Source organism: Sinocyclocheilus anshuiensis, unplaced genomic scaffold (assembly GCF_001515605.1).
Source record: "Sinocyclocheilus anshuiensis isolate Anshui unplaced genomic scaffold, SAMN03320099.WGS_v1.1 scaffold38, whole genome shotgun sequence".
Classification (NCBI taxonomy): Eukaryota; Metazoa; Chordata; class Actinopteri; order Cypriniformes; family Cyprinidae; genus Sinocyclocheilus; species Sinocyclocheilus anshuiensis.
Window position 1 is genome coordinate 1,658,275 of NW_015544213.1, and position 16,633 is coordinate 1,674,907.

The following is a 16,633-nucleotide window of genomic DNA, read 5'->3' on the forward strand; positions in this document are numbered from 1 at the left end:
GCATTTGTTGCATCCAGTGGGGACATAATTATGGATTATAATGACTTATACTGTCTTTTTACACGTTGCATATCGCGCCACGTAAACATAAAACCATGTCTGCATTTGTGATCGGACAAACGACAAACTACACTGCTCAAAACTCGCGTTTGAATCGTGAGTGGCAAATTCTTTAAATATGAAAACATACTTACAGGCTGTGAGTCAGAACAGACTACATTGTAGTCTACTCTTACAGGTTCAGGAAAAAGTCCTCCGTAAAATGCGTTGCACACATTCAAATATTTGGGTTGAACTGTTCTGGAACAGTGTTGTAAATACAACTTAACCACTGATTTCTAGTTGTGTCCTCCTATTTCCTAAGAATGTGTCGATTAATGTAGACTGACGTCGTTCTAATTACTTCGTTTAATAATAAAGAATGTAGTGTAGCACACAGACTTTATAATCATTGTGAAATTGCCGTTTTTTTTGCTGCACCGGCAGTTATAGGGTTAATGCGGGAGAGACGAGCGAGTTAGTTAGGCTGGTTAAATCTTCCCACACAGTGATGTAGACATTTGGGGGCGTGTTTAAACGAGGTGTTTTAGGAGGGCGTGGATGAGTCTTAACTATAGCAGTTTTTCAGAAATCTTTTTGCAATTCTGGTTGGTGGCACAAAAATAAATAAATAAAAAATAAATAAAATTACACTCTTTACTTTTAAAATTGTAGCTAAAGATCTAACAACCCAAGTTGAGGTAACTATTGCCCCACTGAGTTCAGAAGTATATTACCACCACTGCAACACAAAACACTGTGCACAATGTGCAAAGACTAATTCTCCTGAAAAGTTTTTATATCTGCAATCGACAACAACAATGCATATTTGCAATGTTCCTCTTACAGTTAAGTTGCAGGACACATCAAAGAGCCATGTCCTTATCTCACATCAAACCTATTATTAACAAAATCTCATGTGCCAGCATCAAATGAAAGGATGATATACCTAAATTAATTAAAAATGACAGGCGGGTGGCAGGCGTCTAGAAGCTGGCAGCCAGCGCTCAGGTGAGGGAGATTCTTGTTTAATCACTTTAAGCCTCTCCAGGTTCTCAGGAATGGATGAGGGTGTAGTATGGCATGAAAACACTTACCTGGCACTGACTCAAACAGGTGTTTGGAAATGGAAACTTGTCTGTCTACATTTATTCTTTAAAGGGGACGTTTCTGGGTGTGTTGCCGGGCACACGAGGACAAATTAGCTTATGGGGTGCAAGTCGGGCACTGAGTGGCCTTCCATTCCCCAAAGGTTCTCTGGGAAGCCTAATCCTATAAAGCGGCTTTATTTGCCCGCCACTGGCCTGTTATTATGTCTTGGTCTGTTATTAATGATATACTACGCAGAATCAAAGCCATGGAAAGAGGAGCAAAGGAAACCTTTTCTTTTTCCTTCCCCACGAGTTTTAAAAATACGCTCATGGAGCAGTCCAATTTTGAAAAACCGTCTCCGTTTACATATCTACAGCACCATTAGCTAATAAAAATCAAGCAAATTTGTGACTGTGTTTCTAACGAATTATGACACTGAAATTTAATGCTATGATTTGGTTAATATGACTGACAGACCATTACAGAAAAATTATAATTTCAGAAAATAGCCCTCCCAAAATGAAACCCCACTCGTTACTTTTTCTTCATCTGTGATTTTCATGAATCTGATTAAACTGTCATCCAACACAGGAGTAAATTCACAAAATTTACAGTACTTTTATGCACATTTCAGTGCAAAAACCTGCATGTTTTTCCACTAACCATCCGCAAATACAGTTAAACCAAATGCTAAATTGAAATAAATAAAAATTATGTATATTTTTTAAAATACAAAAACTAATAAAAATGAGAAAAGCACATAAAATTACTAAAAATTAAACAATAAAAATATAAAAATTAAAGCTCATTAAAAACAATTAAATATTAAAACCATAATAGCATATAAATACAAAAATAACACTGAATGCAACAAGTTTTTTGCATTATGCCATGTGTCAAGAGCTGCTATAGAAGAATTTAGCATAATTTGTTATCATTTATAGTTAGTTTTCTCTTTCAGGTCTTCTACTGTTATGGCAAAGCAGCCATTAAAAAAAAAACAAGTTGGTTAAAGTGTGTATTTTTTTCAACGCTTTAAAATGAATGCCATTTTTCTGGAAACCTGTCTGAAAACAGTTATTATTTTTGCAGTTTTGCTTGGTGGCACATACACGTGGTGCAGTTAAAATAGTGCTGCACCATGAGTATTTAAATTAAGTTATTGTGATTCTTTTCAGCACAAACATGCTTATTTTTATGCAAATTAGATTCAAATTCAGCTTGTTCACCAAATTCAGTGCCATTTGTCTGATGAAATTTGGTAATTTAGTTTTTAGGAGACATTTAAAAAAAAAATTTGATTTAAGATTTAATTAAAAAAAAAATTTAATATCTCTTAAAATATTTATATTTTTAAGTAGCAAATTTCAAATATCTTTCAAAAGCTGTATAAACAAAGTTGCATTATTCACACAAATCCCCATCCTTCTAAATGTGCAAATCATCATAAAACACGTGCCCACCCCGCTGCCCACTGCAGTGTCGGACGCGAGGGGTAGGGGGCGCACCTGCTGTAGGGCTGAGGCTGGAGGTTACCTGGGAGGCGTCTGGGCACATCGCTGATGGACGGCAGCCCTGTGGCCCGGCTGGATGAGAGTGGGGTGGTGGAGTGCACGGACGGGGAGGCCATGGGACTCAGGTACGATGGGTACGTCTGGTCATATGACCAAGGTGGGGAAGATTGAGCCTGGCGTGGATCTAAAGGTACAAATAGAGAGAAGGTCAAAGAAAAGTAGTTACAGGGATAGTCCACCCAGAAATGAAACCTCTGTCATCATTTACTTACATGTTGGTTCAAACCTGTATGATTTTCTTTCTTCTGTGGAACACAAAATTAGAAATTTCAAGAATATTGGCAGCTAAACAGTTTCGGTTCCCATTAAATTCCATTGTTTGGACAAAAATGCAATAGAATCAATATGTTTATTTATTTATTTATAGGTTTTAGTGTATATATAAATATATATATACAGTATATACACATTACTATGTATATGTTAATTAATCAGTATATATTATCATTAATTTAATTCAACTGCTCTATTTATATTTGTCTGTCTCATATAGAGCCTTTGTGTGGTTAGCAAATACAATGTGATCCCTTAGGCAAAGCATTTAAATGAAGGCATTCTCAAATGTTTGTCTAAGATAACATATTTCATGCCTTATAATTCAAGCTTTCTGTCATGCCAAGTATCAATTTTAAAGCAGGCAAATAATCGCTAAAGTCAACAAAATACGGTGCATTCATTCTCAGATTCAGTCACTTGGCTTGCACACAGTACAGTAACAGGACCCAGAGTACAGGACATGCGCTCTCAGAGCAGTAATTAAGGACAGGTGATATCCTGTTCTCTCACAGTGACACAACGCACTGCCTTAGGCTGTCCGCACTCGGTTTCCACTTGTCCATCATGCTGCAGTGTGCGATTTCAGCTTAGATAAACCACTTTGTGCTTAGACGAATAGACATTACTGTAACGGTGACAGACACCAGATATGCTGAAATGCTTGGGAGGATGAGTAAATATAATCACTGTAAGTGAAGACTTGACTAAAAGAAACAACAATTCTGACTGACAGGTTAGCGGCGACTTTAAGTATCACTTACTTCATTGATGTGGTTTTACGTGCAGATGATATCAATAAAACATTTGTAAATTAACATTGCCTGCGTATTTGATGGATTACAAGGAACTTTTTAAACATTTTAAAAATAGCAGTCAAAATAATATATGTGTGTGTGTGTGTGTGTGTGTGTGTGTGTATCTATCTAGAAATAATTTTTTTACCTTTTTACCCGAAATCAATCAATATTAAATAATAGTAAATGATTAAATAAATATACCCTCTATGAGAATGCAACAACTGATATAAATGTATATACGTTGAAACTGCTTTGGATAAAAATGTGTGCCAAATGCATAAATGTAAATAATTAAATATTACATCCATCCATCCATTCTCCAAACCGCTTGTCCTCATGGGGATGCTGAAGCCTATACTATAAAAAATATTTCATATACATTTGATCATTTTTGTGCATTTTATATATACAGTATATATATATATATATACATATATATAAATAACAAAAATATTAAATATCTATCTATCTATCTATCTATCTTTGAAATCATCAGGATGCACCTCTCAGAATGGAATAGAATAGAATCTGCAGTGCTGTTCAATCTCATACCTGTTATCTGCGTCTGCCCCTGAGGTGTGAAGGAGTTGGGGCTGCTAAGTGAGGGCCGTGGCGTTTGTGTTGGCATGGTAACCCGCATGGTGGTCTGCCGGATACGCTCCAGTTCACTGAGACGGTCAGAGAACAGTCCGGCCTTCGGTGAGTCATCCAGCTTCGGCCTGTGCCCTGCAAACAACAAACTGCCTTTAATTAAAAAAAATTCTAAAATTAAAGAATGTACACGTTCGTTGTTGGGCATAACTTGTATTTACATGTTTCTAACATGACACACCACAAATGTGTCACATATCACAGCAATATGACTTGCACTTCTACTACTCAGGGGCTGCACGTAAAAACAACCAACATGTAGTCCGATTCTCGAACAAATGATTCTTATGAGCCAGTTCTTTTGAATCATTCAAAAAGACTCAAATTAAAAATAAAAAAGCAAATACTGGACTGAGGTAATTTGAGAAATTAATTACTGCATTTGCACGCTAAATGTATTCACAACAATGATTTTAATGTAATTATGTAAGTGTTAAATATTTCAGGTATTAAAAGAATGATGTGATGTTTGGTTATTATTATTATTAATTAACAGTTTATCAAGTGAAAGAAATTACATGAAATCCAAATTGTTTTCTAATTCACTATATAGTAAGCAATTATATAATTTTTTTTAATCAATGTGAAAAGGGTCAAGTGACACCATCTAGCATCTTAAACATACAGTAAATGCATAAATTATATATATATATATATATATATGATATTATATAACTATATATATATAAAATATTGTTATATAATAATATAATTCCGCCCCACATAATTTACTCTAAAAATGTTTTAGTGGGTCTTGAAATTGATTGTATCTCCTAGCATGAAAATGTTAGCCAGTCTATGATGTGTATGTACTGTATGGCATAGGTTTGACTATGAGACAGGTGTTCCATTTCCCCTCTTTATAAGAGCTTTCATTATGCCCCATGGCATTTAAGTCTTTCAAGCCACAATCTACCGTGACTCTGCCATATGGAATCAAACTGAATCTAATTTCATTTCCATAAAAAAAGTTTCAAATATTACATATTCCATCTCCTTAAAATATCTATTAATCTGTCCCATCAGGGTGGGGATTTGGCTTTGACAATGAAGTGCTATGCTTGGCATATAATAAAATTTTGTTGGCACACATGAACACTCAACCTTCCCAGACAAGACGAAACTCATATAATACAAGACCGCATGTGCCTCCTCTGAGCACAATGCATGATGATGACACTGTCCAGCACCTTTCTGGAAAGCTATAACAAGAGCATTTAAGAGTCCATCGCCTCAAGTCTATTCTCTGCAAATTAGAGAGGGATAAGACAGCAGCGCGGCCCAATACACAACTAGCCCCTTTTTCCACATTAAAACGGCTCAGTGGTTCCCTCAGACTGCAGCAGTTTTTTGGAGAAGGCCGTAAAGTAAATATCAAACAGGAGAAAGAGAAAAACTCCTGCTGGAGTTGGCAGTGATCCAGTTGGCACTGACAGAACACGTTGCCTCTATATCTTGACTAACCAGCCTGTGCCAGAAGAACAAAGAGAAGCTGCAAACACTCAGTAAAGTTTCATAATTAAATCGTTAAAGTACTTTAGAATGTCTAGAATATAAACTACTGTATAAATCAGTATTAAAGGTGAAGTGTCATTTTTATTATCTTAATATGTAAAGATAGCTATAAGTAATTCATAGGTGCTGCTAGACTGTATTTAGAGGAGCAATCTTTCATCTCAGCACTCCATCCCCCCAAAAAAATCAGAGCTTAACTGTCAGCACCTATACAAATCTGTGATTATGTGATTTCTCTTAGTTCAGTGTCTGCAGTGAGTTATCTGAGGTTATTTCACTCTAAATTATCCACTTACAAGGGCATTTTTGGTGGGCGAGACTATCTGTGCAGCAAAAAAAAAAACAAAAAACTTCTTAGTCGTACTTTTTCTTACTTAGTATTTTATTTAAACATTCAAGATGCATTTACTTAAGTATCCTGAGAAGTTTCATGAATTACTTAAATATCCTGAAAAGTTTCCAGAATGTATTATTAAAACAAGCAAAAAAATGTCAAGGGGGTAAGAAAAATAACCTTGTTTTCCCGCTGAATTAACTTTATGTACTCAACTGACAGATCTTTTTTTGTTGTTGTTGTTTATGTATAAACTCACTTGATTTTGATGGATTTTCACAAAACAGGTTTTCACTTCACACGATGTTAATTGATGGACTGGAGTGGTGTGGATTATTGTGATGTTTTTATCAGCTCTTTGGACTCTCATTCTGACGGCACCCATTCACTGCAGAGCATCCACTGGTGAGCAAGTGATGGAATGCTAAATTTCTGATGAAGAAACAAACTCATCTACATGAGTTTGTACTGGATTTGTACTGGAAAACTGGATGCCGGCAGCCATATCACCCTGTAGCCCAAGACTGGTTGCCCACTGAAGCTAAGCAGGGCTGAGCCTGGTCAGTACCTGGATGGGAGACCTCCTGGGAAAACTAGGTTGCTGCTGGAAGAGGTGTTAGTGAGGCCAGCAGTGGGTGCTCACCCTGTAGTCTGTGTGGGTCCTAATGCCCCAGTATAGTGACAGGGACACTATACTGTCAACAAGCACTGTCCTTCGGATGAGACGTTAAACCGAGGTCCTGACTCTCTGTGGTCATTAAAAATCCCAGGATGTCTTTCGAAAAGAGTAGAGGTGTGACCTTGGCATCCTGGCCAAATTTGCCCATTGGCCTCTGATCATCATGCCCTCCTAACAATCCCCATATCTGCTGATTGGCTTCATAACTCTGTCTCCTCTCCACCAATAAGCTGGTGTGTGGTGGGCATTCTGGCACACTTTGGCAGTCGTCGCATCATCCAGGAGGATGCTACACACTGGTGGTGGATGAGGAGATGACCCCTGACAATGTAAAGCGCTTTGAGTGCCTAGAAAAGCGCTATATAAAAATGTAATGAATTATTATTATTATTATTACATCTTGGATGGCCTGAGGTTGAGTAAATTTTCAGCAAATTTTCATTTTTGGGTGAATTATTCCTGTAATATCTTAAGTCACTTTGCTTTTCAAATACATATATATAAATGTAAGAACATTTAGATATTTGTACTGGAAAACAAGACAAAAATACTGAGTAAGAATATATTCTTTTCCAGTGTATTTTACCAACCTATGTCAGAAAAGGTGTTTGAGAAAGCTTTTTAAAAACATCCATTCATTATTTCCATTTGGTGCCCCAAATCGTTCAGAAATTACACACTCCATCCTTAATATCATGCATGTCTTCTGTAGAAGCATGAGAAATTAAAATAATACAGTATTTCATCACAATGAAAACATTACAGCTAATGGAAAAATCATTAGTTTGACTCTGAGTGTAACTTCGGGACATTGTTGCATTGCACTCCGCCTTTGAACTTGCGAGCAATGTGACACATATGTAAAAGCTAAAAGCTAGCATTACTCAACCTCCAAGGAAGAGCAGAACTTGAGCAAACCATACCTTTTCACACAAAGCCAATATGTCTACTATAAAAAGCCAAACTATATTTTTTGTGACAAGCTGAATCCAGACAGCGATTCTAACATAAATCCTGTTGGGGAAATAAAACAGACAAAGATGTGCTTTGTGCGGCTTAATTTCACAGAGATTCATATGAAACATAGTGTTCTGTGCTCAGAGAGACAGTGGACTCTGATCTCCGGTAAATTTAGAGTCTTCAATGTGCATCCCTACTGATCCAGCCTCCCTAAAAACAGATTTGCAAGGAGTGATATTTACATTTTTCTGGGAGTTGAGAATCAGAGCAGAAGTTACAATAAGACCACATACAACTAATAGGAATTCCAGAGATGAATTTGCAAAACAATGGGAATTTTCAGCAAGAGTTCTGGAATGTTAAGTGGCTTGTTTTTGATTCTGTCTGTGAGGAATATGTAGCCACCTCGGTTTGGATAATGTATCCGGTTATATTTACTCACCAAAGAAGTATCTCTTGGGGGTGAGGGCAGCCAAGTGGTTAACAATCTGGGCTGCTAAGGTTTTAGGTTCAATCCCAACAGTGTGGATAAAATATAAAACCAGGAACGAGTGTTAGAAAGATCACAAGCACCTTTGTACTGTTCTGTTGAGCTCGACAGGTTGCCTCAGGGCAGCTGTCACTGGTCCTCTGAAGAACCTCTGATCAAATATAGTTAATAACTAAATAATGGTCTCTCCCACACATGCACGTGAAAAGCTGACAATTATGAATCTTTTTGTATGCTTCTGAGAAAAAGTTGTTGGCTGGAGCTGTGGCTTAGTGGTTTTGTGTCTGATTTGCAACATTTCTTGCTTTTGTTTCTTCCACTTCTTCCCCGCGATTCCTGTCTACTCTCTATTTTTCAATCAAAGCTGGGGAAAACACAGAAAAGGCTAAAATAAAAAAAACTAAATGAAACACAAACATGTTTGAGACATTAATAGTTATGCATGTTGGAAAGCTATGACAATTATAGACAGACAGACAGACAGACAGATAGACAGACAGATAGATAGATAGATAATCTACACAAGCAATACAGAATATAAATGCAAATGCACAGAATTATTATTTTTTTTGCTTCTTGTTCAATTTACTTAATTACAATACCAAAGCAACACAATTGCTACACATTCGGTTCTAACTTTTTTGTGTTGGGACTACATGAATATTTGTTGCATTAACTGAAACTGGGGATTGGATTTTTAGTTTGGAATCTACTTAATATAAATGTGCTCATATAACAAAAAAAAACATTGACTAAGTTCAAAACTAAAATTTATGTTTAAAGATTAAGATCAGTTAGATATTTTGAAGAATGTGGGCATCCAAACAGTTGATGGTCCCTATTGACTATAGTGTGGAAAGATTCAAGAACACTACAAGTCAGTGAGGACCATTAACTGTTTGGTTACCCAGATTCTTCAAAATACCCTTTTTGTGTTCAGCAGAAAAAATAAAGTCAAGGTTTGGAACAACTTGAGGGTGAGTAAATAGTGAAAGAAATTTTCATTTTTGGGTGAACTATCCTATTAAAAAGTTTTAGTTAAATCAAATATTTTTTCCCAGTGTGGTTTAGCATTCACTTACAGATTCATTAACTTACAGATAGTAAATGATATGTGTATTTTGTGGTTTTATTGCTGTTTTAACTTCATAATTAGTGTAAGTGGCTGGACCGATGTCCATGATATTTTTTTTTTTGCATTTTTCAAAATTGAGAACTTACCCATGCTGAAATGCAGGCTTCATGACTTTAAGGGTCCTAAACTATCTTAGTGACAGACAGTGAGTACAGGAATGAGCACAGGGACATCATCTGTATGAGGAGAGGTATTTAAGAGAGCCAGGAAACCAGATGATATCACTGCTGGAGGGAAAGTCCCAAAAATTCCTGTCATCCCCCAGCCAGTGGAGTGAGATTTTCGATAGCTAGCACTTCCATGTCCAATCACAGAGCGGAAGCGCTAACACATTCATTCCAGATGTTTAAATGGCCCTGTGGGATATGGCCCAGTCTCCAGCTGACACAGAGCTTATCTCAGGTTGAGAATCACAGAGTAAAGAGAATTATAATGGAGTAATTCCTGCTTTCAGGCTTCCTTTGATGATAGGGTTAGTGTGCATATGACCACACCAACTGATCCACGAACAATGGGGAAAAATTGAGTGTGAAATATATGATCCGAGGTTTCTTGGAATATTAGACAACCAGCATGAGAAGCTGTTTGCACAAGTAAATCTAAACAAACACTAATGATCCGATAACAAATTCTGATGGTAATGAGCAATAGACACAGGAACTGATGAATTTCTGATGAATGAAAAGTCACCGTCACCGTCAGTGTCAGTTCAGCTTTGGTTTTATTTTATATGCAATTTTCCTTGTGCAAAAAAAAAAAATATATAAGTTATTCTTCATTTATTAAAATTATATATATATATAATTTAATTTAATTATTAGTTTATTAAATTATTAATTGTTAGTAATTTAAAAATTAGTTTGCATTGACGATTAGTAATTTCAAAGAACTGTTCTCTATTTCAATATATTTTAAAATGTAATTAATTCCGAACAAGTGTTTTCCGTGTCAACCGTAATATTTCAAAAGAATAAGTATTTGACAGAAGGCTAAAATAGCCCAAAAATATCTTCACTATCTGTCTCCATCAGTGATGCTGTTTCACCTCAAACAAACATTGGTATATGACATGACTACCTGTGGGTGAGGCCACTGTAAATGTCACAAAAACATTTGCTGAATGTCATTCTAACATCTGACAGGGAATATTTTAGAGATCTTACAGATCTCCCCCATCGAATAGTCATCCGGGCGACGCACATACAGCAGCCTGGAAATTATGGAAATTCATCACCGGCCATCATCAACAGGGTTTCTGAGAAAGTCAGCGGAAGAACGGAATAAACTGGAAATGAAAATCAGAGAAAGAGAGAGGGGGAAGGAGAAAAAGGAAAGTGGGAGGAAAAAGCCAGGCTGTTGTGGAGTACTGCCAGGTGTCTGTGTGGTCTTTACATTTCAGCATTTAGGAGGCAAGCCAAGCAGAGAAGGGGTACAGAGACACGCACACACCAACGCAGAAGGCCCTCGGCCCTTTTCAAACCGCAGGCACACTTCTTCATCACCTCCATGCGGATATGAAAACAGTGTGACTCGAAACCGGGCGCCATCAGTATTTCTCGACTTCTAATGATGCAGCACCGATGTACGCAGCAACTATCCAAACCAGACGCAAACACACACAGCCTGAGCCTGCGACCTCGCGGTTGGCACCTTCACACTCAGCCTGAATGGATTGAGCCTGCGGTTCTGGTTTTCTCTCCTACTACTCTCTTGTTTTGGTTGGTTTTATGTGAGCAGTTCCCATTGTAAACTTAACTCGCCCCAAAGTGACTCCTCTGCTAAGCAAAACCCACTTTCTTTTTACTTCATTCACTGTAAGCTTCAACAATGCCTATCAGTCTTGTGTGGTCCGTTTTGAAAGGAGTGCCGCACGACGCGCTGAAGCTGCCATTTTTTTTTACTGTAATATCAACCGCTGTTATTGCTAAGGCTAAATTATTATCCCCTTTCAACTTGTTGATGTGTGAGATTGCCAAAACAATGAGACTCATGTGTCAGATTTGGGATTTTAGCTTCAAGGAAATCCGCTTGAAAAGGGATTTTGAGCAGGTTTACTTGCGGTCTCTGCGACGACTGCCGTTTGACTGCTGTGCATAGACACGGATGCATAGAGCGCTTCCTAAAGGTGTTACACAGAGTGACAGTCTAACACTGAATCCATAATTACACAGGGCCCCCAGTGCAGGTATGTTAGTTTAACCAACCCCACCCCGACTATTAGATTAAATTACGCTTAATGAGTGTTATTAGGAGTTAGTGTGTATACAAAGACTTAGAGACACACACACACACACACACACACACACACACACACACACACACACACACACACACACACACACACACACTTCATGGAAGCAGCAGCAAACCACAAGCAGGCATATTTAGTTAAAAAATATTTTTGATTTATTTTCTTAAAAAAACAAAGTAAAACAAAACAAAAAAACCTGGTACTATCAACATACATGTCATGCATATTATAATTCACTTTCTTACCACTGACTGCACTGTTGGAATTAATAAGGCGCAGTTTAAAGTAACCAATAAAATGCTGTTTTTAAGTCACATGACATCTGAGCCCTGTTTTCTTAGGTCATCTGTACGAGGATGACATGATTCAGAAATTCCGCTATTTCTGTACATTTTTAAATTGACATTGTTTATAAGTTAATGAAATGTTATTCAAAGATCATAAAAAAGCATTAAAGTATAAAACCTGAAAGTTCACTAATCCTGGAATTTTTATGAATAGTGGTATCAATAATATTATTGCATTTTTATTTTTATTTTTTATTTAAATGTGTTTCATGTGTTGACGAGAAATGAATGCATGTTCTATGTTTTAGCACAATATTGAAGGGTAAATTAATGATATTTATGTCATTAAATAGAATCCATAGTTCCAAATGTATAAATATATCAGTTGATGAAACAGAAATGACTTTAATTATAGGATATATCGATACTTTAAAACAAACAAACAAACAAAAAAATCACCAAATGACCATTTACCTATATATTTTATTGTGGATAAAATAAAATATAAAAATATATGAATATATATACTACCGTTTAACATTTTAGGGTGAGTACGATTTTTTTGGAATAACTTTCTAAGCATAATTTCTAATCTTGAAAACACTGATAATAAGAACATCTGTTTAATGAGTAATTGCTACTGAATATTTAGCTTTGCCATCACAGGAATAAATTATATTTTTAAATGAAAATAACAGTTATTTTAAATTTGTAATATTTCACAGTATTACTGTTTTTATTGTATTTTTGATCAAATAGATGCAGCCTTGGAAAATAACAAACTTCTTCTTTTAAAAATACAAAAATCTTACCTGCCCCAAACTTTTAAACAGTTATCTATATAAATAGTTTTATTTTTATTAGTGGAGTTATTTTATGTAAAAAGGGAAGAAATCAAAGACAAAGGTGTCTAGTAAATTAATTTAAAAAAGAGGTTGAAACATCCACCTAGCATCTTAAAAACTGTACAGTTCTTTGTGTATGTGTTATACAGTATTGTTAACTTCATTCAGATGTTTGTCAGCTTACAGAATAGCAGCCATTTAGCAACAAGTAGCTACGACATAACCAAGACTTTCTTGCAATAACGTTTAAAATAACAAAAAACTCTCTCCATAATTCAATTAAAATGCTACGAGAGCATGCTTGCACTGTTAAGGCCTGTTCACACCAAGGACTATATAACTATAAAAATAATGATAAAGATGTAGTTGTAAAAATCGTTCTCAATATTTAAGAATAGCAGAGTCCACACCACAGCTATAACGATAAAGACACAGAGAAATCAAGCGTAGCGTTAGTTCTGGCAGGTCACGTTAGTCAAGCGCGCATCAGCTGACCTTCAGCTGATCCCCATCTACCTATGGGAATACGACACCTATCTAAGCATTCATATATAAGGTCCCTCAGTATTATCAGCAGTTTTCGCATTGCTCAATAGCTAATTACCCTCCTCCATCCCCAACTCCTCCTCTGTCAGTCGGGATTCAGCCTTCTGATTCTCCTTGAATCAGACTAATTCTAAAATGTGTACATAAAATGATTGAACTTAACAATATCTGCAATACATTTATGTTAGTTCTGTTCTGTTTACCCTGGGGGGTTATTGCTGCTCTCCCTGCTCTCATTCATGCTAGGCTGCATGGAGGCGCAGGGAGTTCTTGCCCAGAACAGAACCATACCGCCAATCCAAACTGTATGCTAATTGTCAATCATCTTTGACGATAGTGGGCCTGACAGAAATGATATCGTTGGAATTCACGATTTTTTCCAGCTGATGAATGCTAAAAACATTGACACCCAATCAGAATCGCTCGACAATTTAAAGCGGCAGACGAGCGTGCGCTTAGAATAAACAGACGATATCGTCCGCTGGACGCTAATATAGTTATCTTTATAGTTATCGTTCTTGGTGTGAACGGGCCTTTATGATACAACTGCGACAAAAAACAGCTGTTTGGACTTACTGAGCACTTCTGGCTACCAGAACGCCTCACGTGTGAGCCAATCATGAAGAAACTCACTGAGAGACGTCTGTCACAGTCAAATACTCAACGCTCTCGTTGTCTAGCGCTTTCCTGGCCCTATTGATTCACAGTTCATATGGCACCCATCAAGATCTATTAAATACACAAACACATTAATACACTTCCTGTACTGGATATCACCCTCAGAATGAGGCCTGTGTGGTGGACGAAGAAAAACACGACCCAAATGAACATTACAGCCACCCGTACTGGACCTAATGAGGATATTTTGACTGAAAAACTAATCATTTTATGTACAAAAACATGTTACAGTTATTTCTATGATTCTCAAAATATAAACACACAGAGATGTTCCATCAGGTGTTTGGCTGACAGCACACTGTAGGCATTGTCTGAACATGCGTGACGGGCCTCTTCCTTAATTACCTGCTCATTAACACCAATTTGAGGTTTAATGAGGCAGAATTGTAAATGAGCCGTTCTTCGATAAAATCAGGGTGAAAAAAAGTGAAATTATTAAGAGGGCACGTGTAATTAGTCCCATAACGATCAGTGTCAGTGAACACATGGACATGTGCACGTGCTCAGAGCGCAGGTGATGTTTGACCAGGACTCATTTATTTCTGGGTTCATTTATTTCTCCCTTGTCGCTGCTTAATTGATGCCATGCTTTGAGACTCGTTTTAATTGCAGTTAGTGTTCAGAATGTGTCCAAACACCTGCAAAGATCCTGTAGTTGCTTCAAGACGTTGACATTTGAATTGTATCTATACTGTCATATTACCTACTATATTTGGTGAAAGAAAGTACAAAATTTCACAGCTACATTGTTCTCATGTGATGTCACTATGCTGGTCACATGACCTCATCATGTTGCATGTTGTTATGTTAACAATTGTGGCTAGAAAGGGAAGGTCGAGTTCAGTGCCTTGCATTATGGTAAATGTAGTAGGTATTCATACAGTTATTCTCTGGCATGCATAAAGAAAATTGGCATATTATGCACAGCACATGGTTATTACAGTTAACTAAAACTAAAATTAAAACTTATTTTATTTACACTAGCTGCCAAGGCATCAATTCTCAAGTTATTTAAATTAAACTGTAAGTACTACAATAAATAAAGTAAAACTTAATAGGAACTATATAGACATACTTAAAATAATAATAAACAACAACAAAACATTACTAAAATTTAAAATGGAAATGGAAAATATAAAAAATTAAAATAAAAATATTAACTATAGTAGTAATAGTGTACATATATACTGCAACAATAGTAACAACAGTATGTATATTAGTATGCAATTTCAGTATGCAACCATAGCGCACTGCATTGAATACTGAATCCCACAATGCAATGCACTTGAACTTCCATTTCCAGTGTGATGAATGAACTGGAAGTGACATCATCGACAATTTTTAAACCACAATTTTGAACATGACTCATTTTGAACAAACTGCCAAAGTTAGGACATTTTTACACAAAACTGGATTAGAAATAACCATATTTTATAAACAAATTTTTTTTCAAGTCAACTTGAAGTCAAAATAAGTGTATTTATTTTGTCAGTGCACATTTAATCCATGTTATAGTGCAATGTCCTATATAAAATATTTAATTTTATAGAAAAAAATTAATGTATATTTTAAATATTAATAATAATAATAATAATAAATAATTATTTCAATATTATTTAAATAATACTTAAATATTAAATGAAACATTAATAATAATATAGAATGTTTAAACATTTTTTAAGAAAATATTAAAACAGCCAATACTACGCAATATATGCAGTAAACTTGTGAAATCTTTTGGTGTATCACAGACGTGGCATTCTTAATTGCAATCTGACAGCATATTGTAAAAGCAGAAGAATATTTAAGACGGAGCTGAGACAGGAGCTTTATAATATCAAATCAGCAGTACAAAAAAGCCCCCCACAAAAGACCTCGGTACTCTGACCCTTTCATCTGTTCATACACACAATAACACGGCCTGCAAGCCTTTCAAACCTTCACTTATAGATAAGGCAGGAATAGAGGAAGTCTTCAACATCAAAGACGAGGCCTGTAGTTGCTAGAGGCCATTGTAATACAATGAAGAATCAAGACCATATACAGCCGTTGTGTCTAAGTGCCTCTAAATACTAGTACCATATGTGTTCATTGAGAATAGTCTGAGAGTCAGATTATAGTCAGAGAGAAAAAGAGAGGCAGAAATGTTGTTAGGGATGTGATAGGCTTGATTTCTACGCCAAGACGAAAGTATATATTTTTTCATAATAAAGTAAAACAGCTGCTTGCCAGACCAGTTGGCACTGCAAGATGTAGTTGATTTTTTTGCTCTTTTATAAGTGCCATTAAAACAAGCTGATGCAAGCACAATGTTACCATGGTAGAACCTCTGTGCAGACACTAACCTAGCGCTCAGACAGACAGCTTGTTATGAAAAAAGTGTCAATTCTCTATAGTCAACTTGAAGTCATTTAACTCTGTCAGTGCACAGTGTTTCCAACATGACTTCGCTTTTGCAGTGGGCCACTCCTAAATTATAGAATT

At 36.2% G+C, this 16,633-nt stretch overlaps 1 protein-coding gene across 3 annotated transcripts in view; it reads right to left on the reverse strand.

Annotated features, from left to right (window-relative positions):
• LOC107697170 (runt-related transcription factor 2-like) overlaps positions 1-16,633 on the reverse strand; it is a 43,370-nt gene that overhangs the window by 6,137 nt on the left and 20,600 nt on the right. Inside the window, exons 5-7 of one of the 3 annotated variants that reach the window (XM_016497835.1) lie at positions 4,331-4,504; positions 2,918-2,950; positions 2,668-2,829 (exon numbers count right to left, since the gene is read on the reverse strand). In XM_016497835.1, the coding sequence (XP_016353321.1) occupies positions 2,668-2,829; positions 2,918-2,950; positions 4,331-4,504 (369 nt within the window). Of the gene's footprint in view, positions 1-2,639; positions 2,830-2,917; positions 2,951-4,330; positions 4,505-16,633 lie in introns of all 3 variants that reach the window. The other 2 variants (XM_016497837.1, XM_016497836.1) reach the window with 2 other exon arrangements.